This window comes from Rhyacophila brunnea, unplaced genomic scaffold, assembly GCF_057557595.1.
Source record: "Rhyacophila brunnea isolate RB1 unplaced genomic scaffold, BYU_Rbru_1.0 scaffold_11, whole genome shotgun sequence".
NCBI lineage: Eukaryota > Metazoa > Arthropoda > Insecta > Trichoptera > Rhyacophilidae > Rhyacophila > Rhyacophila brunnea.
The window spans coordinates 42,595,260-42,621,764 of NW_028232763.1; the positions used below are offsets into that span (position 1 = coordinate 42,595,260).

The 26,505-nt window shown below is 33.1% G+C and overlaps 1 protein-coding gene across 1 annotated transcript in view; it reads left to right on the forward strand.

Annotated features, from left to right (window-relative positions):
- Positions 1 to 26,505, forward strand: part of Spn28Dc (Serpin 28Dc) — a 61,277-nt gene that overhangs the window by 29,512 nt on the left and 5,260 nt on the right. The window contains exons 2-8 of the mRNA XM_085960420.1: positions 4,557 to 4,677; positions 11,988 to 12,205; positions 13,762 to 13,839; positions 14,767 to 15,016; positions 19,200 to 19,340; positions 20,886 to 20,986; positions 24,542 to 25,210. Coding sequence (XP_085816546.1) covers positions 4,571 to 4,677; positions 11,988 to 12,205; positions 13,762 to 13,839; positions 14,767 to 15,016; positions 19,200 to 19,340; positions 20,886 to 20,986; positions 24,542 to 25,210 — 1,564 coding nt within the window. The 5' untranslated portion in view covers positions 4,557 to 4,570. The remainder of the gene's footprint in view (positions 1 to 4,556; positions 4,678 to 11,987; positions 12,206 to 13,761; positions 13,840 to 14,766; positions 15,017 to 19,199; positions 19,341 to 20,885; positions 20,987 to 24,541; positions 25,211 to 26,505) is intronic.

Consider the following 26,505-nt stretch of genomic DNA (forward strand, 5'->3'; position numbering starts at 1 on the left):
TAATGACGCTTTTGTCCCCACTTTTAAATATTGGAGTAATTAATGCTTTCTTCCATACATCAGGAAAACATCCGCTTTTAACAGAAAAGTTAAATAAAATTGATAACGGGGAGGCCAATTCTTCTCCACAAGAAGCAATCAAAATGGGAGGAATACGATCAGAACCGGCGCCTTTATTTATGTCTATGTTTTTGATGTATGAAAGAACTGATGACGGAGTGAATATTATTGAATTAATTATCATAGTGCTAACATCTTGCAAAACAGGTGTTTGTAAGGATGACGGAATAAATACAGATTTAAAATAGTCATTGAATAAATTACATATAGATTTGCCATCCGAAACAATTTTTTCATCAAGGAGCATTTCACCGGGAATATTGGACCCATTGGATTTGGATTTAACGAATGACCAAAAAGATTTTGAGTTTCGCTTAATGGATTTTTATGCCCGTAAGATAAAGTCTTCATAACATTTTTTAGCAAGGCGTTTTTGCCTTTTTCTTAAAATGACAAATGTATCGTAATCTATGGGGCTACTGTACTTTTTCCATTTCCTATGATACTTTAGTTTTTCATTTATAACTTTTATTAGGGGTTTGGAAAACCAGGGAGGATAACGATGAATTGGAGTTATGCATTTTTTCGGTACGTTAGTATCAATTAACTCCCAAAGTTTAGCATAGAAACAAGCCGAGGCCTCTTCCAAATTCATGTTTGGTAACATAATAGTTTCCCAAGATACTGCAGAGAGATCCTTTTTGAGTTTGGTATAATCGCAATTTTTAAATAAATATGTCTCACGAACAGCCGCTTGTAACGTTTTCTTTTTGGTTATACTAAAATTAATAATAAGGGATTTATGATGTGCGTCTTCTGGAGTAAGGGGTGTAATGCACGAGGTAACCACGCAGTTACTAATGTCAGAAATTACAAGATCAAGAATACGATTATTAATATTACAATTAGAGTTAAATTGATGCATGTTCGTGAAGGATAAAAAATCAGTTAAACTGGTACAAAACGGATCAATGTTGTAATCAGGGTGGAGATAGTTGACGTCATCAGATGATGTCCAGTCTAAATTTGGAAGATTGTAATCTCCTACCATAATAAAAACTTCATCAGTATGAGAATGATATATGGTAGAGCTTTTTTCCAAGTGCGCGCTAAGATTGGTTTTAAAATCGGTTCCGCGTGGATGGTAGGAACAACATAGATTTATAATTTTAGCGAGACTTTCAGTCTTCAGGGTGACCCAAAGATCCTCGGCACTACTATTCCACTGAGGTTGAAGGGATGCACTGAATTCCAATTTCACTGCGATTAATACACCACCACCCATTTTTTTCCCAACTGATTTATAATCGCGATCTCGGCGAAAAATGTTATACCTAAAGTCAATTAGTTCGTGATCCCTAATTTCGTCCAAAAGCCAAGTTTCAGTAAGACAAATTATATCATAGTCGCAGTTAAGGACACTATTTAAAAAGTCGTGCGTCTTCGTGCGGACTCCACGTACGTTTTGATAATAAATTTGGATATCAGAGCCTGAGATAACTTAAGTAATAAATAGTTAAATAAAAATATATCGTTGCACCAATAAAGTTAATTACACAAAATAATATGATATTCCTCGGTATCTCAAGATTAATAAAAAGTGAAGTGCTCACGAAGGTGAGTTTCATTGTATAGTTTATTTCATTTTCCCTAATTCTTCCTCTTTTGCTATACAAATAGCCGGGGAGGTATCGTTTTTCCTTGTGAAAATTCGACCATTTCTGACCCAGGTATAAGTAAACCCCAGATCTTTTGCCTTGGTTTTAGTAAGTTTTAGCAGTATTTTGTTTTGTTTAGTCAGATGTTCATTAATGTACACTGGGAGTGATGATCCTGGGATGCCGATATCGGCAGAATGTAGCATTTTTCCGCCGGATTTAGATTTTCGCGCTCCCGATATTATTTCAGCTTTCATATCCCTACGGCAAAGCCTTAATATAATTGGGTTGGGTCTGTTCGGAACGGGCGTGAATTGCTTAATTCTTGAGACATAATCGACATCGTTGGGAGGAATGGCTACTCCGATTTTGGCCCCTAGCATAGAGACAATTTTACGGAGGTCTTCGTCTTTTCTTTCTGGAATTCCAATTATCTCCACATTAAGGAGACGATCCCACTGAGCATTTTTGTTATTTTCTTCTTGAAGGTCATTTAATTTAATTTTGACCGCTTCTAAATGGGTTTCTAAATTGTTTATTTTGTTAATTTTGTTTTCAAGTTCTTTAAACTTCTTGTCGAAGGACAAGAATTTTTCGTCCATAAAATTTAAGTATTTTTTTATGTCTAAAATTTCTTTTTTTAGATCTTTAAATTCCAAGATATCAATTTGAATGCCCTTAACTACATTAAATATGTCAGTCAAACTGGGATTATCATGTGATTTCTGTGAACCGACGACAGATTTAGCAGGGGTATTAGTGGCGTCACACTTACTGCAGCTGGCGCACTTCCATTTTGATCGGGTGCTGGAGGTCATTTTTTTTAATGTTGAAGCAGGTAATCCGATACACTGATGATGGAAGGATAATTTGCAAGTACTGCATTCCAAGTCAGCTGCAGCTCCGGTCGTCAACGCGCAGTTTAAAATAGCACACGGCATCGCGAGTATTATTAATTATGGTAAAATATAGGTACTTGTAAATAATATCGTTGAGCGCGGTACAGTAATAATGATTATGGTAATTGGCTATTACTGCTAATTGATCACGGCACTGGCACAAACAGAATGAACAAAAATTGGAATCAAATTTGGGTTATGTAATGCACGGGTATAAAGTATTATTTATAAAATATTGATTTGTTTTAACACATTAATAATTAAATAAAGATTAATCAATATATTTATGTACACAAGTCACACACTATTGTTATTGTCTTCTATGGTTATGTAATATTAAAAGAATTTACTTTTTAAAATCAATTATCGAGCGGATAAAACAAATCGACCGTTCACTACGGCGGCGTACTAAGTTATTATGAATATTTCATGGCCACGCACATTTTGGTACGAAAAGGTGGCGAATTATTGGATTCGGACGCGCCAGAGAGACGGTCAAGGGCTAGTTACCGACTATCTATTCACTATCCCGCCTAGTTAATACACCAGTACGTTTTTATATATAGTATTTCTATTTCACTTTCTCACTTTGTTTCGTTTATTTAAAAGTTACAACTATAGATAATACTAACAACATACGAGTTAGATGTAATATTCTTTTGTCGATTTTTCGACCATAGGATTATTAAAATCAGGTATTTAATACGTTATTTGGTATGACTGGTATCATCATCAGCCGGGGTCAATCCACTGCTGGATGAATGTCTCCCCAAGATTCTTCCAACTCTCTCGGTCTTGTGTCGTTCGCTGCCACGTATTTCCGCCGAACTTTATCAGTTCGTCAATCCAGCGGCTTTTGGGGCAACCCTGTGGCCGTTTCGTGCCCCTTGGGTACCATTGGATGACGGCATTTGTCCAGCGGCCATCCTTTCGGCGAGCAATGTGCCCCGCCCATCTCCATTTCAGCTGTTTGGCAACGTCTATTACATCGCGTACTCCTGTCTGCTTCCTAACCCATTCGTTTCTCTTACGGTCCTTTCGCGTGATGCCCAACATACACCTCTCCATGCCTCGCTGTGCGACTCTTAGCCTTTGAATATCTCTCGTGTTGAGGGTCCACGTCTCGCAGCCATACGTGAGCACTGGCAGCATACATTGGTTGAACACCCTACGCTTAAGACATAATGGTAGGTCATTCTTGAAGATACTATTCAGACGTCCGAAAGCATTCCATCCCAGCTTTGTTCTGCGAGCAATTTCATCATGCATGCTTCCGTCTATGGGCACCTGCTGTCCGAGATAGATGTAGCTGTTGACTTCCTCGAGTTGGGTGCCATTAATACAGATAATCGCAGGGTTCGAAAAGCAGTTTCTCATCACTTTTGTCTTTGAGATGACTGGTATGAGTATACATATATGAAATATGACGTGAAAGATCAGTGAAGAGATCACATATTTTGAAGTCAATTTGAGACTCGATTGCAAATGAAGGATAAATGATTTTTTTAACAATTATCCAGCAGTGGATTGACCCTGGCTAATCATGATGATGATATTCTTATATATATATGTACATAATTTTGAAAATTTTTCTGTGAAAATATATTATAGTAAATAACCAATAGAAAAAAGGTAAGACATCCAGGATCGAACCTGCATCTCTCGGGTATCACGCCACTATGCTAAAGGGGTCATACCTACTTAATTGTGACAAATTTTAACTAATAGTTTTTAATACACAAGTGATCTTATAATATATTAGATATTTCATTAGTTCTAAGGTGTGCCAAGAGTTGTTCCGTAGAGACGAGGCTTAAAAATAAAACTAATAAATATTATGTAGGTATACAACTTTGTTTATCATTTTGTACTTTCTAAAAATGTATTTTTGTAACGATTTTAGTGATTTATTAAATAATTTTTTTTTTGTTATTTTCAGATCTTTTCATCAAAATGCGGAGGAGATGGAGTGCAGGACTTGCACTTGCAGTCTTTTTACTGCAGCTTGGATGCGGAAGCACCCAAATGCATTTTCCAGAGAGCAGATTCCAGTTTGACCAGTAAGAAAAATAATTAAGATAATTTAAATCGAAGCTTAGATGAAAATCCATTTTCTATGGAGACGGAGCCTTTAATAGTATGATGAGACTAAAGCTGACAATAAGGTTACTCAGGTTACTGGTTAAATTAGCTGCGAAACAATTTATTGGCGTTCATATTTTGGGGTAAGTTTCACACTTAAGATTTATTTGCTAATAAACTTTTACATTCCTAAATGAACTTTTTAGCAAATGGGCCATCTTTATTTAAATCTATGGGTCTCAACTTTTTCGGTTCACGGTATAACTTAAAGTTAAGAGTTTTCTATGGCATATCATAAAACTAGTGGTGCGGTGGGTGTGACAAACATTTTATTTTCAAATAGCCTGAGTCATCATACACTTTGCGTAGTTGATTTTGTACACTAATGTTGAGGAACAATCCAAATAGCCAGTGATCTCCCTAGGCGATCTACCGCTCTTAAGTACACTTAGATCGTCAGGTCCCGACTTTGATACTATTTTATTATTTGTTTAATTTTCGGCTATCTTAAATAGACGAATACGCCAAAAATCTTTAAATTTACTTAGGTACACAACATCCACTGAAATTAGAGCATTTCCGCGTAGCCACTCTCAAAAAATTGTGTTTTTAGTTAGTGTGGCGCTGACAATATGTTGATAGGGGATGGCAAGAAGATAAAAATGCAAAAGCCAGATGTCATACACCAAGGCTTTGACGGCAGTTTCGGTTGAATGATTAGCAAGTTAAGATTAGCAATATTATCAATAATGCGCGTTTACGTGACAAACTTTAACGCATATTCACATACATCGAATTTTACAGGAAGCACAAAAACGTTTTTGTTATGGTTTTTGGCCAAAGTTAAAATATAAAAAAGACAAAACCGCGAAGTGCGTGCTAATTAATAATTTGGTTTTTATATTCCTAATCTGATATTAGCTATTGAGTTGATTAAACACCAACAATTAACAGCAACAAAAATAATATTTCACTTCACTTTCCCCTTCTTTTATTAAAAAAAATGCCAGCTACGTATAGATAATAAATCGGCACTTACATCCTTTGGACACTACTTGTATTTTCGTGTACAACGTTATTATCCAATAAAACCTTTTTTTTTAATATAGATAATTTGAAAACATTTCATGCATACACACTAAAAAAATCATTTTTGTAGAAAAAATACGACATCCGACTGGACTTGAACCTGTATTCGCGCCAGTATGCTTTTCCAATTAAGCTACGGGCATCTTACTAAATTACAACGATTTAAAAGTAACAACTGTTGTTACATGGAATGCTTATCGAATTGCTTTATAATGTTGACTATCGGTTTTAGTATATTAAATTAAGATAGGTATCAATTAATTCCTTAATTACTAACCGATGTCACGAATTACTCCATTATTTGTTTTTATAACGTACTTAGACTTACTAATAATTAAAAAAAAACTATTTCTTTTTATTCAACGAATAAGACACATGATTTGAGAATGTAACATTCTATATATTAATTATTTATATAAGTATGCATATTTAATAATATGGAATGTTACATTCTCAAATATTTTGTCTTATTCGTTGAATAAAAAGAAATAGTTTATTAAAACATATTTTGAAAAACTGAGGGTTAGTTACGTCGTTTTTATTTTCTACATTCGATATCATGATAATGCGTAAATATTGAAAATAACTTAATATTCCTTCTCCTTCATCAATCAAAATATTATAAATAAAATATTTTTAAAGTAATCATTCCGGAAGGGCCTGATATTTATTTTTACATCGGATGTATGTCAGAAAATGGTGCTATTATTGTTGATTTGACGGTATTGTGAACCTAAATTTAATGCTAGGTTACTTGTATGAATTAAATTTCCTTGACACAGAAATAGGATTTTCATCAAAAGGGTTTGATAATGACTAGGTATAATTATTACCCGTTACTAAATTGAGAGCTCACATACACTAGCATTACTAGCTAGTCGCGTAGGGCAGAGGTTAGCAACCTTTTTGAACTCACTCCGAGAAAAGTATTTACGAAGTTGGTGGCAGATAGGTACTTTAAAACTGCTTCGCGAGCACTTCGTAAGCACCGCGTTGCCTATCTCGGAGACTTTTGATTTTCCAATTATTACAGGTAGGAAAAAATAAAATGATTTAAATACAATTTAGTAAAGCTAAATAACAGAGCATATTACAGGGATACCAAAACTATTTTCATTTCAGATTCGAGAATTTTCGAAATGAAGAAACTTGATTGTTTTCTCGATAATAATAATTATTCGTGATTGGTTTTTTGATTTCTCGAGAAATCGACATTATTACAAAATTACTTCATAATGCCATTTTTTTTTGATTTTTTAGATCTTCCAACCAAAAAATTTCTTACCGACAAAACCGATTAAGGCTTTTTTTTATCGAGAAATCATATTTTCTTGATGTGGTCGGCAGCTTCTTAACCTAGTGATAATTTATCGATGTTTCAAGAAAATCATTGAGATTCGAGATTCGCCGTTTCTGATTATTTATAGAGTTTTCTCGATCACATCCTACAATTTCGTCCGCTTCAATGGGTAATAATTTTCTCAACTAAAGAGAAAGAAAATGTATGTAGATCAAAATTAAGTATTATTGTAAGAGGAGTAAACTAGTACTGATCATCAGTGACGTCCCGTGGGGGTAGGCAGATTTAGCATCGCTTGGGAGCGGCAGTTACTTGAGGGGCGGCAAATCGAGGAAAATCATTTGGAATATATAGAAATAGCTAAGTACATTAACTTAGTAACAACGAAAATATCTTTTCATTAAAAAAATCAGCTCACTGGTTTTGTCGGGTTTGCGATATCTAGTTTACTTCCGTTTCCCTTCGACATCCTTGGTGACCAGAAACGACACGTGCAGATTTGCGAATAATAAAATTAGTCTGATATTTGGTTAGTAATGTATCCATACAACATATTTCTTAGATATTGGACTCATGAAAGGATGATAAAAAATAATGTATGAACAAATGATGCGGCATTTTGGTGCTGCCTAGGGGCGGCGTTTTATCTAGGGACGTCACTGCTGATCATTATTAAATAATATGGAATAAATACTACACATTATGTAATGTGATTTTATTTAATTATTGATACGATGTCTTTCCATTAAGAATTTACAGTTGACACCATTTTTTGTATAAACATAACATGTTTTATTGTCAGCACAATTGTGCGGTGTTTGATTTAAATTAATCTGCAATGTGACATGTTTTGCTTAATCATTTTTTAGCTTAAATATCAAATATTTATGTTCCGTCTCTATAGAAGGAGGTTTACTAATTTATTGAACGTCTTTCGAGTAGGTATTTTGCATTTTTTTTAACAACATAATGTATTATCGATAGACCAATCAACGATTGGATGGTTTATAGTTTAATTAAATTAGGTAATATGAACTATAAACATTCAAATGAATAAAATAATGTTTATTTATGCTGACCATGCTACTTTTCCGAGCTTGAACTGAACACATTTGGTGATTACTTATATAAAATAAATTACAAGATAAAAAGAACATTTTATATACAATGTTTTTAAGTTATCTGTTGAATCATATAAACATGACAATTCTATGTATTAATTTTTTTGTACTTGATAGAAATACTGAATAAATATAGAATATTGAAATGTTATTTTGACATTTCATATTGATTTCTATAGGAACACACGTAGGTATATATTAATAATTTAGTTGCTAGAACCCCCTCAGCAACCAATAATAGTGTTTTACTTTTTACGAATTTTTTCCGAAATAACTTTCCATACAAAACAGAATTAACTGAAAATGAATTCAATTCTGCTTAAAAATGGCTAAACGTATTAAAAGAATGCATTGTCATCGTGTTCTGATATATTATAAAAGTTTCAAATGTCTAGCTAGTCGGGAAGTTAGTTAACAATCGATTGCAAGATTTGTACTGGACAAACAAGAATACGAGCTAATAAAAACGTCGTAATAAAATAATATTGTATTTTAAAAGCATATAAACACAAACATATAAACAAATCTAATATAACAAAATATATTTGGAAGTTGATGAGATAGAGGAGATAAAGTCGTAGTTGCGTGGATGTTTGGAGGAGAGTTTATTGATCGTTACAAGAATAACACTGAGTACAATAATAAGGATGATAACGTGAGATTATAATCGTGGGTAATGATGTACAGGTGAGATCGATGTGATCAAGAGATTGATTATATGAATGAACTGAGAGACTTGATTCGAGTAGAGTGATGGTTAACTATATCGAGTGACTTGAGTCTTGTAACGGACTCGATGAGTTGAGTGAGGATTCATGCATTGTCCTTCCAATTTATACAAATGCAGTACAGTCCTACAAACTTACCTAAAGAACGGTCAAAAATGAAACTACGAACTACCATATGGATGCAATTTTGAAAATGTCATTCGAATGTCAGATTCTGTCCAGTTGCGAGTTTTGATTGGGTAGTTTTCGACTGTGGCATCGATTCTTTAGATAAGTTTGTAGGTATGTATAGGTAAATCATTCTACAATGGCACCATAGGCGTTTCGCGTATGTATTGGAATTCTTTGCTGCAATGCCTAATTTAATGCTAACAAACAATACCACTACAACTGCGAGTCGCTTTTTCCGTACCCATGGTGCCACTATAGAATGATTTACCTATACATATTGTACTACAAGATTGTCGCAATTAACAAATTAAAACAGACCCTACTGATCTAATGCTGACTAATATTTTTGCTCTATTGTTTTGTTTTGACAACAAAACATACATATTAAAGGGTGTCACTCATTTAATGCTGAGTGGCATGATTACTTTTACATACTACATAAATTAACATAATATTATATTTGTAATGCTATGGAATGAAACTACATACAATGTATTATAACTTCCTAGCTATTTGCCAACTTTTAGCGGTCAACCACAATAATAATAATATGTTCTTAATAATAATATTTTAACCACGATTAGGTTTTTAAAAATATTTTGTTTTTTACTGATTAGTGATTTGTTTACATAACTATCTACGGTTTGTTTGGCAAACATCTAAAACATTAAATATGCAGGCTGTTAGTTGGGCAGGAATAAAACACACAATCATTTAATACAGACATTATTTTTACTACTAACGCGGGGGAACACTTTGTAACAGTTGTAAATAAATATTTCATTCTACCTTTGAATTATTAATATTCCGACCGGAAATTCAATAGGCCCTTTATAGTCTTTTTCCGACTAATAATATTTTTTTAACAATAGTAGAGGTTAATGTGTGACATACTTGATCTAAGTAGTTGGTATTCGAATTTCGAATTTAAAATTAGAACAACAAATCGATTCGTCGGAAATTTCTTATTTATAAGTAGGTACAACCTAGTTCTTATTCACCTACATTGTATGAAAGTTGTACTTATTATATTTTTACGGGGAATAACAATAACAATTTTATTGTAACTAATTCAATCAATTCATTTTATCTGTACTCGAGATACAAACACAGATTGAAAAACCACACGTAAATTTGATCCAGCCGTTGGTTTCAAACCGGCAACCAGTGACGTCCCTAGACAAAATGCCGCCCCATTTTTGTATACAATATTAGTATACAATATTCGTGTTCGTGTCGTTTTTGGTGACCAAGGACGTCGAAGGGAAACGGAAGTAAACTAGACATCACATACCCGACAATAAAAATACAGCCCTGTTAAACGTTTTACGTTAATTAATGCATTTTGTTTCCAACCAGTGAGTTGATTTTTTTAAATGATATTTTCGTTATTAAGTACTCAGTTTATGTAGCTATTTCTATATATCGCTCATGAGAAAACAATACTTCGTATGCCACAAAACACGAGATGAAGAAAACTCTCTCTAGTCACTATCAAGGCATACAAATTCTTCATTTTTTGTATATCACTATTAAGATTAATAGTAGAATACGAAAAATACGTGATAAATTTGATGGAATCATAGAGAATATAGATATTTTTTCATCTCATCCACAAAAAGTGTCATGTGGCATACGAGGTATTGCTTTCTCGTGAGCGATATACCAAAAGATTCTCTTCGATTTGCCGCCCTTCGAGTAACTGCCGCCTCCAAGCGACGCTCAATCTGCCTACCCCCACGGGACGTCACTGCCGGCAACATCTGGATTTAGAGACTGGAATTGCTGTACATCTACTATTATTAATTAATATGTTGATTCTAAAATTAGATAATTGTTTTGTTCTGCAATATTTTGAGCTTAGGGCTAGCTGAGGTTGTATAACCAATCTTTCTCTGCAAGATGATTAGTAGCTGTTAGAGACGCACATTTTTTGAAAGGTTCGGTTTGAGTGTAAAAAATATCGAATATGGTAGGTTGAAGATCCTCGATAAATAATGAGAAAAGTTACAGTGCTCGAAATGGACCGGAACGCACCGGAGCGCACGTTTCATCTCGTGGAAAAGTTATAAATAGCGCTCCGGTTCAGGAATTATTATGAAAATCATTACCTAGGTAAAGTTTACTTTTTTATAATAAAAATACTTATGTGTCGCTTACACCTGTTTAAATATTCTATTTCTACAAACTATAATAACAATTTGTGTAGTTATGATACATTTTTTCCTTACAAATGCAATGCTTATATGCGGCAGATAAATGAAGGAAAAATAATAATATCATTTTTGACATCATATTTCGAAAAAAATAATTTATTTCGCCTGCGGCGCTGAAATTCATTACCTGCCCAAATGTTTAGTAGTAGTGCATATCATAATAATATTTAAAGGCAATTTTTTTCGGAAAATTATCGGGTGCTTCGATTCATAAACTTTTCTATTTCGAGCGCTGAAAAAACATGATTCTCGTATTTCGAAATTTATTTTTTAGTACGTATTGAAACTACTAATTTACGAGAATATTTTACCGGGAATAAAATAACCTTATGGCTAAAATAGGTTCCGTATACAAACAAATGATTTGAAACGGAATTAAGTGCTAAAAACAGTCGATTTTGTTAAATTCGTCCGTTAAAATTTTTGGCCGGATAAGTTAAAACAAGATTTTCTGCATGGAAATAAAATTGTGAAGGAAATGTACCGTAAGGAGATATTTTTCTAGAATTCAGTAAAGCAATCTCGAATTTTCGAGACTCTAACATTCTTGAATTCGTGATTCTCGAGAATCGAAAAAGGTAGAGAATTAACACAACCAATCAAATCAAAAATCGGACCCGCTTACACTACAATACACTACATTAGTAATACATTCTTTTGCAGAGTTGGTTTCGTGGAGTCAGCTGATGACAACTTCTCATCTGAGAATACGGACACAAGCGCCAATTCGTTTGTGAACTCCATTCCACTGGATAGCACTTTGAAAGAGAACAGCATCTCACGGGGTCTTAATAATTTTGCTCTGAATATCAACAAGGTACTCCTGAACAAAAATGGAGGGAGAAATGAAAACATTGCCTTGTCTCCATTAAGCATAGCAGGTAAATATAGTTTAATATATATTTTTCTTCTCCGTTGCCTCATTATTGAGGATGGTGAACATTAATATTTTTTTTTTTTTTAGAATTATTAATAACCATGTCCTTGCTTTTTCGTACAAGGTGGTTGTTGGTTGTTAGTAATTTGAACAATCACAAACACCCAGGCTTTGGGAAAAACACTATTAAAGATTTTACCACGGATCTTCTTCCACCACAAGTGGTTCTGTGCTCACTTATTGGTACTAATGATCACGCACACAAGGGAGGGGGAGTTCCAGGAACAGAAAAATACAAATTATTTATCTGAATGAAATATTACTTCTTCTTCATCTTCGTTAGTGCCTCATGACTGAGGATCGTGACCCAGATGATTTGGCTGTTAAACAACCATCTCAACGGATTGGCTCTACTCCTCTCAGTATTCACAACACGCAATGTCTGTGGCTATTGAAAGACCCATGGCCCTGAATAATAGGCGTCCAATGTTTGCTTTAATACTCTGATGTGATGTGTCTAAAAGAGAAAACAGTGCGGACGACACAAACGGACACTATTGACCCTCATACATTATTATGACCGTTATAATATATGATATATTCGAAAACCACTTATGGATATAGTCAGCACCTTTTGCTCTATGCAAGCCAGATGTTTATCGCTGGAGTCAAAGTGTGGAGTGTCTGGGTATATCACTGGCGAAGGGTGGAGGTAGGCTGTTAAAATCCGACATAAATAGTGGACACTAAACTTTCTCAGTCATACGTATTTGTTTTCATTAACTATTTCTTTTATTCAACGAATAATTCACGAGATTTTAAGAATGTACCATTCTAATTATTGAACATACATAATTTTGAAAACACAGTGCACAGGGCGCGATACCCAAGAGACACAGGTTCGATTCCTGCCGGGTGTCTTACTTTTTTCAAAAAAGATGTTTTCCATTGGCCATATTTTCTCATGAGTGTTTTCAAAATTATGTATGTTCAATAATTAGAATGGTGTTGGTTAGTTTTTTGAAATTCAATTAAACCCTGCGTAACCAAGCCATAACAAAATAACTGTCAAAAACTAATCATATATTTATAAAATATCTAAAATTATGAAATTAATTATACATCATTTTGAATATTTTATAGATAGAAGAATATTTTTACTTATTATGGTTTGGTTTATCCACAGCTTAATGAATTTAAAAAAACTAACCAACACCATTTAGTAAAAGTATGTATTCTTAATTCAACGAAACAAACAATTGGTATGACTGAAAAAAATGTGCATTATTTTAGTCAGATCAGCCATATTAAAACTATTTGGTAAGGTTTAATTAATTTTTAAAAACTAACTAACACTCTGCTGACTGTAGTCTTATTTCGATGAAAACAAATACGTATGACTGAAAAAGTTTAGCGTGCACTATTTATGTCGGATCTTAACAGCCTACCCCCACCCTTCGCCACCGGGGTATAGAGATTATTAAAATGTAACCTTTTCCTAAACTGGTGTAGGTATATAATATATAAAAGGTGAATGTACATCAATCGTTATGTTTTCAGGTGCATTATCATTGTTATTGTTGGGAAGCATTGGAAGGACATATGATGAAATTGCAACAACTCTTGGATTTTTCCACGGTAAGATATTTTAAGTAAACAGTTGACATGTCTATTACATAACTTAATAAGTAATAAATTCTTATTAATGTGAGTTTTGTACTATTCAATTTGAGTATTTGTAGTTGTATTTTTTTTGTGACCAGGGTTTCACCTTTCAGCATCATCAGGCACTATACACATTGACATAGAATACAGCCAATTCTTGCTTGTATACTAAATTACTAGGTACCTATATTAAAAGATCACAAAAACATTAACAGTACCTATGTAAAGAAGTAAGTAGAAAATCTGGTGTTGGAAGTACATGAACAATAATAGGCTTGTTAAATGTATTTAAATATTATTGAGAAACTTGTGAATTTTTCTTATTTCCCCAAGTACAGCAATAGTTAATTTTATAAAAAAAATATCAATTACAATTATAAACCAATAATTTCATGTCATTTAAAGATTATATAATAAAGTTTTAAATTCATTACCTCTGGAAGGAATAATAAGTTGATTCACATTACATATTTCTGATAATAACATTTTTTTCCACGACCATGTCCGATCCTAATTAGATCATAATATGGGCCTCCAAGAGTGGAGGTTTATTTTAACAGATTTTGTTTTTACGAGAAATGAATGTCAGCCACTTGCTCAACCTATTAGGTCCATACTCATACACAAATTAAAAAACAATATGTGTACTTGCCAGATCCAGGATTCGAACCTAGGACCCACGACGCGATAAGCCGACGCTTGATTGATAATTGACGATAATTGCATTTACGTTTACCAAACTCTTGTGTTAAAATATTTTTTTACAAATCAATGTATCAAATGTTAAATCATTGTTTATTATTGAGTCTTCGCCATTGGAAAATTTCAGCGTATTATTATTAAAAAGAAGTAAACTGAATTTCTTGTAATGATTATATTAATATTAATTTTTAATTTCAGATATATCAACGAGCAGAAACACTCACCGAGAATTCGCAGGTCTACTTGACAAAATAACAGGAAAAGGAGACTTTGCTTCGAGTAATCTGAACACTTCTCCTCACGTTGCATATGGAAGTGCATTATTTGTTCAGAATGACTGCCCGATCCGGCAGCAGTATGATGAATTCGTTCGAACTGTCTACAGGAGCATGGTGATGCCAGTTGATTTTCGGAGTAATGCAGTTGACGCACAAAGAAGTGTTAACAAGTAAACAATATTATCTTGATATTATAGCAGCAGGTTACAAACATAAAAAATAGATGGCATTGCATGGAAATAAATCCGTATATTTCTACTACTTGAATTTCTCTTTGAGGTGTAAAACCATTAATATCTAATTCCCATCTGAAACAAAATAACATTGTGGTGACTTTTGTATTACGCCAAGTTGGGCTGGCTATGTTTCAAGGTATTAAACAGAAATGAGACAAGAACAATAAAGGGTTTATTAGGTAATAAACCTTTTATTGTAATACATACATAATAATATAAACACAATAAAACTGGATGGGTGTATTGAAATTTACTTGTACCATTTAAAATAATATATAACCGATTAGGTACATACTGAAAGTCATTAAATTTATAAACATTTTTTCATGTGCTTTTCGTGGGTTTTGGAAGTTATCCAATATATTATGAAGGCGTCCCCCGAAAAGGGATCTATATAATACATCATTTATCAAAAAGTGATTTTATTGACTAAAACGGGTCTATATAGTCTCTATCGTGGTCTATAGCTCACGTCATTGGAAAGTTTTATTATTTTATCTGCCAGTTTTTGAGATATTGGCAATACTAAAATGCTTACCGTAGAAGAGGGGTCTATATATGATTTATTTTATCCAAAATAAAAAAAAATAAAAATTATCAATGATAAAGTGTGCTTTCATGAACATAATTATTATCACAGATATACTCCAAAAGTCCGCATGATTGAATAAAGCATTTTTTTCCTCTCTTGAACAAATTTGTTTTTGCATATAGACCCTTTTCGGGGGATGCCTTTATATCCTTGTATGATGTGAATATGTTGATAAGTATAAAAACATTAATTCTCAGACCAGCTATTTGTACGTTTGGCTTTCTGTGGTAAATCAGGAATGCTTTTAAATTTTAATTTGTTGAGAATTTACAAACATTTAAAAAAAAAAATTAAAAACATCCAAAAACATGCCAAGCCTATAAATAGCTGCTCTGAGAATTTATGTTTTTAGACTCAATATCAACATATTCAAGCCATACACGGATATTATACATCATTACTTATTGTGTGAAAATAATTACAAATAGTATTATGTAGGTATGTCGTTTTTGTAAATAGATATTTCAAATGCATCATGTACAAAATAGTAATAATACAGTTGTCATATCGTCGGCTTAACTAGAAAACTGCTTATCTACAGTTTAGCAAAATGTTCAGGAGAGCATAAAAACTGAATAAAATCAGTTGTAACCAATATCATGTTGTGAATTTTACATATGTTACGTAAATAATAATTTTTGTTGATTTGGCATTCAAATATTAAGAAAAATTTTAACCTGTCTCCCAAAAAACACAAAAAATGCAGATACGTATTATTCTCTTTTCCTTACCAACATAAAATTTGGAGATACGCAGTTTGCGTAACTTATTTTAAGTATGCAAATTTAGTGTGAGGATACTAATACTAATATCACACCCACGGTGGCCGCGCGGCATAAGCTTTGGACTATCATGCCGTGGGTCCCAGGTTCGAATCCTGGGTCTGGCAAGTACACATATTGTTTTTCAATATGTGTGTGAGTCAGGGTATGGACCTAATAGGTTGAGCAAGTGGCTGACATCCATTTCTCGTAAAAACAAAATCTGTTAATTCAAACCTCTACTCTGTGGAGGCCCATATGATCCTATTAGGATCGGACATGGTCGGAAAAAAAAAAAAAAAATACTAATATTACCCAATTATCAACACACAATGAATGTAACAGCATGATATAACAAGCTGAAAGAAGTACCTACATAGCAAGCTTTTCTCCTACCAAGTATAATCATAGGAAAATAAGTTTGAACTATTAACTTATGGAAGAATAATATTTTATTAAAATGTTAACATATAAAATTTTTACAAAAATAGTTTCTTGCACACTCTGACATATCTATTTCTGCATTTTAAGGATAGCACAGTGGAAGTTGATCTTCTTGATGCTTTTTTCGTACTGGTTTTTCTATTTGTTGCATTAACTGTTACAAGCGTATTAACCAACACTTTCTTTTCTGCCCAAGATAACTTCCAAAAAATCATTAAACATAACTCTCCTCTCTTCTGATATCGACTGATATTTTATAACAGAGCGATCTTTCTTTGAGGAACTGCAATTAAACCTTTCTTTCAGTGTTCTTTTCTCTTTGCCGATGCCATACTTCCATTTTCCATTTATTTTCTTTTTTCCTTTGTAAGATTCACCCTTTTCTCTCTTTTTTGCGATTGCCCATTGGTTTTTATCCATCTGACCCGTTTGAGATCTTCGTTTATCAACTGTGTTATCTTCAGTTGACAGACTAGCATTAATCTGTACCTCCTTTTTTGTATGTATTCCTTCCACCTGCTCTGCAAAGACTAACACATCGTCTAGCGAATTGTTATTCGAATCCATTTGGATGTAGTTTTGAGTCTCCACTTGCTCAATCAAACAATGAGTTGTCTCTAAAATGTTATTTGACTCCATTTGGATATAGTTTTGAGTCTCCGCTTGCGCAAACAATGAGTTGTCTTTTCTTCATAACCATTTTCCACCTGTGCTACCGAAATGCAAATTTCACCTAATTCAAGATTGTTTGAATCAATAATTGTATTTACAGTCCTTGTCTCCACTGGCTCAATTTTCTTTGTGAGACTACCATCATCATTGACGACGTAATTTTTAAGGGCATTCATAATTTTATGGGCTCTTAACGACGACATGGTTGATTTCTGTAACATAAAAATTCAATGTGTCACTAACCCCTTCCGTGAATTTTAATAAAACAAGTAAATAACCATAATAATATTTATTATCAAACTGTAAATTATTTTCTATACTTTTGTAGTGTCAGTAATTAAGTTTTAGTACAAGAAATGGGATCAACAAAAATAATAATATCATATTAATCGTATTACAAACGCCCGCAAACTGCGTATCTACTGACACACTCTTATGAGAAAAGTAGGTATCTACCACAGTGAATTTAAAGTTCATTTTAAACATGTAAACAGCACTTTTTCATATAAACTTAATATTTAATGATATTATAATGACATAACATACCTCGAATAATGTGAAGATTCGTTTAAAAACACCAAATTTGAGCAATTGAACTAGTCTGAACAGGAACGTTGCTCGCTGCTCGCCAAACTTATAGCGAATGAAAGCAGATACGCACTTTTCTTGTCACTAATATGATGTTAGAAGTTACGCATTTTTCTAAAGCGAAGATTGTGCAAATGCCATATTTTTTTTAATTATACGTAGTTTGCAGTTCGATGACGTATAAAATTCTCTACAAAATGGCGTTCTCAACTTTTTTTCGACCAAATACGTAGATAAGCAGTTTTCTAGTTAAGCCGACGATATGTATGGTGCTCAGAAATCTGGTGCATGATCAAACACATGGAAAGAGTGCTGGGATCATTTGAGCGTAGCATGCTGTACACAATATTTGGATCCATTAATGTCACACAGTCGGGGTAGAGACGGAAATGATATAACAAGCTGTGAGCTTTGTATATTGTATAGTCCTTAGATGGCTGGGCCATGTATAATGGACGAGTCACACATGACAAAGCCCATGCTCCACCCATCCACACCATATTTTTGCCATAATATTATTTGCTGAAGCGGCAAAAAGTCAGAGTCTGGCCCTGATGTCTTTATAAGGTTTATATTCATTCTAATAAATATTGATTTATGTAGTGGCATGACTTCGAAAAGAGACCCACAGTTGGCGCTGCCCAATCACTGGACACCGCAAGCGCTATGTAGATGGATTAGGATTTAACCCTATGTTAATTCTGTAATTTTTACTCAGTCTTACAGCCAGTCAGCTTAGTCTGATTAGATCTGACCCTTTTGATGATACAGGTCCTCTATTTTGAAACTAAGCACCTTACACTATCGAGATTGTTTCTAGTGTCAAGTGTGGTTATATAGTTGTCAAATGTGATACCTACCTGAACTAATTCTTTGGCAAGATCATCTGGTTATTTGGTCGAGCGAGTCATCTTATCTTGTTAATCCATTTCCGTGTACCGTTTGAAGTATTCTCTGTTATTATTGATTAATTTCTGTGAACTCTGAATAAATACTGAAACCGGAAGTGGTTCTATTTTATAAATGAAACCATCTTATATTATTATTTTTTTTATTACAGATGGGTTTCGGATATAACCAACGGCAAAATCAGGGAAATGTTAACGTCTGTTCCACCAGTTCAAACTCGCTTGATTATTGGGAGTGCACTATACTTCAAAGCGGAATGGGAGAAATATTTCTTGGATGGCATTACAAGCAGGTATTTACATAAAAATTAAACCATAATTATTACAGACCATTAATAATTATTAATAAGCGGAAAATTTTCATTATCAGACAATTATTTTTTTCATGTGGGAGCCTGCATAATGTAGTTGTAGATAAACATCACCTTTGTATTTAATTTTGCATGAGAGTGTTACCATAAATAAGTATTTTTATTTAATTTAACAACAGCTGTTGAATTAGTCATTTGTAGTCAAGAGAAACTTTAAATAAATATATTAGCGAGACAGAAGATTTATTAAATCTGTCAGTTTTGGCATTGTCACTAGGAATGTACACAGTGAGAGGTGGATACGGGAATAAATTTTGGTAGGTCAAAAAGTCCCAAATACTAATTTTTTCACTAAACACATTAAACTAAACTAAATCACCAAATATAATATCACTGTAAAATGATATCAAATGGTGATTTTTTTTTTGACCATGTCCATCCTAAGAAGGTTGAAGGCGGAGGTTTTAATTGATAGATTTTTGTTTTTACGAGAAATGGATGTTAGCCACATGCTCAATGTATTAGGTCCATACTCTGACTCCAAACACACATCTAAAAACAATATGTATACGTGCCAGACCCAGGATTTGAACATGGGACCAACGAAATTGTTTGTTTTGACATTTAAATAGGAATTATTTTTTGTAAATATTGTTTATTTAAATGGATATAATTAGAAACAGGAAAACTGATTAAGTTGACAAGTTTTTAACATATGCATTCAGAAAACCTGCTTAATATCCCCCTTTTCTAAATTAGTCCGTTACATCAAGGTTTTATTGTACGTACAAGCAAAAAGAGTGGCATTATGCTTTACTTTTGTGTTGCATTTGTTATTGACAACTTCCGAGAATACAAGTGAATCAATTAATAAGAGAACTCGTTTGCATGCATTTTTTAATTGATCTAAGAATCAAGATAGGATAAGAATGGAAAGAACTAAAAGCACTCTTTACAAGACACTTGTAAAGCCAGTGCTCACCTACGCATCGGAAACCTGGACATTAACTCTGCGAAATGAACGAGCCCTGAACATCTTTGAAAGAAAAATTTTCCGCCGTATATATGGACCGATCAGGGATGGCACCAATTGGAGGAGAAGATATAATGCTGAGCTCTACGGACTGTACAAAGATTGCAGCGCAGTTCAATCAATTAAGATTGGGAGACTGCGATGGCTAGGTCATGTGCACCGTATGAATGACAATGAACCGGCAAAGAGAGTGATGTCCAGCAATCCAATAGGACGTAGAAGAAGAGGGAGGCCAAAGATTCGCTGGTTAGATGGAGCTGCCAGTGACTGCCGTATTCTGGGGGTACCAAATTGGAAAGCAGCTGGATAGGGACAGGTGGAGGGAGCTGTTGGAGGAGGCCAGGACCCACACCGGGTTGTCGCGCCCCTGATGATGATGATGATGATAAGAATGGATGATATCACTGTGAGGCAATGGATGCTTTTTTCCATTATAAATAATGTTTATGTAGTTTATGATATCAATGTTAAAGCAATTACCCTTTTTCCTATAGGTTACCATTCACTCTCGACAAGAGATATCCTGAGCAAGTTGTAACTGTGGACATGATGGCAAATGAAGGCGTATTTCCATTTTATAAATCACTAGAACACGGTGAGTATTTGATAAAAGTCAACTGTTATTTAGAAACTGTTTATAAGATGGGCATAAGCAAAATTGGAATGTCCTGATTTGTGTGTTCCAACTCGCGTGGATGGATTTACTTCTGAATTTACGTATTATCGCGGCCATAACAAGAAAATGCAAGTGTAAATATGTATTATCATGCAAGTTGCAAGATTGCATGCAACACCGAGTTAAGTCCCGCTTATTTGAGGCTTTCTAGCGATTAGGAATGCAGAAATTAGGTATATAATTTGATTTATTATAGCGTATTGAAAATCTGTGCTATTAAAAATCTATCAACATAATAGAGATAGGACAATTTCAATATTAAATTTATATTTTTCCTGAAAGGTCATAGTTATATTTATTGTTGTTCTGTTTTGTCACTGTTCTGTTTTTTCATGGAACCTAAAATACGCACTATTGCTGCAAGTAAATCCATGTACGTGTACAAGCACTATACTTCTTTACAATGTCACCAACAATCATTTCGGTCATAGATGCTACTATCAGTAAAAGTGTATACACATCAAAGAATTTGAACTACTTCCGTAGGAGTCTTATTCATTATTAATTCTATTATGATATTTGAGCCAATTTCATTAAATTCGGAAACTGGATAGATATTAATACTGTTAAGTTGGTATTTCTGATTTCCTAACTCAAGTATTGGTTGCTGCTTGTTGGAATTCATTATGTTACAGTATACTTACTCGAGTGTAGTTATCAATGATTTTCCATAAATTTTCTATTAAATAACAATACTGAAGTGTGTATTATTGGGTGATCTACTGATTGTGACAGATTATCTGTTCGTAAATTAATTTCATAGTAGAACTGTGAAGTTCTCTTGAAATAAACCATATAGAAGAAGGTTTTCTTCAACATATTTGGTTCGTATTATATTTAAAAAAAGACAGCATCAAAATCTCTAAATGCAGTTTTATCACTTAAGTTTCTTTTCCACCCAGCTTCTCAATTTCAACACTGTCAACACATTGCACTGGTTATTCTAATACACAATTTATTTTTACAAAACAATAATAATAAGTTGTTCCAATATTAACAGTAATTAAATATGATTCACTTATTTCCTGAATATATTATATTGAAAGTCGGGTTTTTTTTTTTTTTTTTTTTAAATAGCACTGATTTACATATCATCATAATATTGTATAATGCCAATGGTTAATATACAATTTCAAATACTTATGTCTTCACTATAATATCGTCTCTTATTATTTTAAAAAGTATTTTTGATGTTTTCCGTATACCGAATGATTGAAATTCGGTATACAGGTGCTGATTCGGTGACAATAGATTCTATTAATTTTTGGAGTTGGTTTGGTACTCCGAACATGGGGTTTCTTCTTCTTTATAGACCGTTTCTAGATAGATTTATATAAAAAAAAATGTTATCAATTTAATTAATTGAAGAAATATTAATACTCAAACATTGTGTTAGTGTGTGTTGTACCTGTATTCTATCATATACATATTCTATCATATACATCAGTGACAAGGGGTGTAAGTAGGCTGTTAAGATTTGACATAAATTGTGCACACTACACATTGTCAGTCATACTTATTTGTTTTCATTGAATTAAGAATACATTTTGCAGATGGTGCTGATTAGTTTTTAAAATTCAATTAAACCCTGCCTAAACCAAACCATAATCATTTAGGTATCTTATGGACGATCCGACCAAAATAGTGCACACTTTTTCAGTCATACTTTTGTTTTCATAAAATTAAGAATACATATCGCACCGTGAGTGTAAAACCAAGGCATCTGCACATATTTTGGATATATTCGGGTTTTAAGTCTTCGTTTTGTTAGGAGAAATAGAGTTTCTAAAAAAAAACCGTAATATTTGGTTTATATCTACATTATATTGCATGTTATTTCAGTTACTTCACTTTTACATTATCAAGTTCACGACTTTTGCAGTTGTTTTGCATTTAATCTCGAAATTTGCAGATGCCTTGGTTTTACACTCATGGTGCGATATTATTACAGATGGTGTCAGTTAATTTTTAAAATTCATTAAGCCCTGCCCAGACCAAACCATATATTCTTCTATAATATATAAAATATCTAAAATTATGTATGGTTTAATGGCATAATTTAAAATATTTAAAAAAAAACTTTGGGTTCAATTGAATTTTAAAATCTAACAAACACTATCTACACGTCATTGTATTCTTAGTTCAATGAAAACAAATATTTGACTGACCAAGTATAGAGAGCACTATTTACGTCATATCTTAACAGCCTACCCCCACCCTTCGCTACTGCTATACATCATTTCAAAGTCATTCTCTTTGGTCAGTATGTTACTTGTTTATGTTGCAACAAAATTATGTATGTCTCTGGCTGAGTACTGTAAATTTCTAGGCGGAAAGATATGATGTATAAAAGAAACAAAAACACAGTTATTATTATTACGTTTGTTAAATATTTTTATTTGCAGTAAATTTTTCACATTTTTAATATACATATCAAGACCATTTTTGTATTACGACATTAGGCATCGTCCACAAATTACTTCATACAAATTTTTTAATCCCCCTCTCCCATTGTCACATTTTGTCACAAAATCGTTTACTTCCCCTGCTTAAATTACGTCACATTAGACCAATTCCAGTAGAGTAATATTTCATTCTTATGAAATAATGGTTTTATATTTTGTTGGTTTCGTGGCATTTACAACCCCATTATCACAAATCATCACTATATTATCAGATTCCCTAACCCATAGGTAAGAGATTATATAATTATTATATGGACGGCCTTATATGAAGTTCAATTATAATATCATAAGAGGAAGCCGGTCTTGATATAATTGAGGCGTCTAATTACAAAAAGTGACAAGTCCACAATTCAATATTTTCGGGAAACAACGTTTTTATGTTTCAAGCTTCAATTATTTGTTTTAACGTGAGATTACTTTTTCCGTTGTATTCTATGTTAAAATTAGAACCAAATGGCAATTTGTTTCAGCCGATAAACTCTTAAATGTAATAAATATAGGCAAAATAAAATTGGACGTAGCGCTATTTGTACCTCACTTTTTAATTTACTCCACATAAGGCACATATTTCCGTGGCACTGTCATGAGTTTACCAGATGCTACAGCATGGGAGACGCTCTTTTCAATATTGAACGTTCCCTTATTGGTTGACTTAAACACACGCGAAATCAACCAAGCTGTAAATAATATGAAACACGAACTTGGCGCTTTTTGTAATAAATCGAGACTTTGTAGACTCGTAGGGTCGCGTTTTGGAATTTATAGATCAACACATATTGTGTAAAATTATACACAGAATATGTACGTATTTTTTCTCGATTTTGACCAAATGTGGACTTATCGCTTTTTGGAATTAGACGCCTCAATTATTATAAATGGGTATGCAAATATTACTAACTATAAAAGAAGATATTTATCAAACATATTAATTGTCTCGAACCAGACTAGGTATATATTTTTAAATGACATCATTTTTAATTATCAATTATAATATTTGAATTAATTACAGGTTGTATGTTGGTTGGATTACCATACAAAGGAAATAATACAATATTATATGCGATTAAGCCATTGGATGCGACAAAGAAAGACTTGAAACATTTAATTAACGAATTCAATGCGGACACGTTGGACAATTTGATCCGTAATTCAAGACGCCAGTCAACTATAGTCACATTCCCAAAGATGAAAGTGACAGGAACATACAATCTGAAGTTGATTCTTGAAGAAATGGGCATCCAATCCGTCTTCTCAAGCTCTCTTTCTAATCTGGCTTTACTTTCTCCAAGTACGTCTCCCGGTGTAACATCACTGGGTTCAACGCAAGATAAGTATATTGAAAGAACTGAAGACAATGACGACGGGCAATTCGTATTCTCTAGAATAGGCGCTGAAGAAGCTGAAGACGATAAATGTTCAGAGGTTTTCCAAAAACAAAACTCGACCGTGAAAAACTGTACTACGACTGAAATTATAGGTGATAAGACGATAAGAGTAACGTACAAGAGACTGGGTGATAAGATTGGAAGGAAAATAGCCAAGAGAAGTCTTGATGAATCGAAGACTAAATTAAAAGAACACAAGTATGCAAGAGTTCATAGGCAAGTCAATGGTGATCAGTGGAATCCGGGTCTATTTGCTGACGAGGTGGTGCATAAGGTGGACATAGATTTTACAGGTAAAAAAATACATAATATACAAATAGAATTAAAGTTAGGTTTATTTTCCTATATAGTTTATAAATAGGATAAAAGGATCTTACGAGAGGAATTTCAATATTGTCACCTAGATGTCATAGTGCTGTGTACAGTGTGGAAGTGTAGATGTATGATCTTGTGTTGTTGGTTGTGTGGATATAACATCTATTAATTGTATGCAGAAGGTTGCGTCGTGTGTGTGACGTTATAAATTAATGTTCGGGGCACAATAGAAATAAGACACAGCGTTGACATTGTTTATTTTATATTGTTGTAAAACATTTTGGGTTGTACACGGCATTACGAATAGAGATACATTGATATTGAGAGTTGATTACGTAGGATTTCACATTATGAATTTTGACTGAGTTTGGATATTCACGGAGTTGCGAGTGAATATCTGACTGTACAGTTCAACGCCGAAAATGCGACTGATTTGTTAGTTCTCATTTCCGCTTAGTATTATTGTCTGTATTATACAAATGACCACAGACAATAATACGTTGGTTGTAGAGTTAGGTAAACCTCTACAGAAGGATGGAAGAGAGGTAGAGATATTTATGTGAAATAGTGGGTAGGATTTATAGTTAAGCCTAGATGGCGGTTATGACATGTCAGCCACAATATAGATATTTTCTTCTATTTAAAACTACTAATTATAAACATCAGTGTCACACCTGTTTTTAGAAAATAAATCTGGGTAAAACTATGTATGTCGAAAATATTTTAAAGTTGAAAGTACCTTTATGAATCGCTATTACCGACTTATAATTTATTTATTTAGTAAATTGGAAACATTAAATTGATTTATGCTATTTTATTTCTGCAATATTTCATACTGATTTTTAAAATCTTAAAATTATTGACTGTTGGCAAGTATTTCTACCCAAAGGTTTTTAACCCTTTTACTCCCAGCTGATTTAGCCTAGCATATGTGAAAACTCCCAAGCGTTTTTTGCCAAAAAATCGTCGATTTAGTTTTTTTTAAATAAATAATTCTACACATGTTTTAAAATTTGAAACTTTTTTTGTGTGTTCTCAATGGTGTATAAAGCAATAATAATTAATAATATTGATAGTTTACATCAATAAAACAAAAGAAAAAAATAATGTATCAATATTTATTTAGTAATGAACAGATAAAACTATGTTTGAACTACAAAACAAGTGTGACAACATTTTTTTATTTATAATAGATATTAAATTTTATAATATAATCTATTCTTATCTAGTAACAGAAAAAAATAAACATATTATGATTTCTCTATGAAATAGA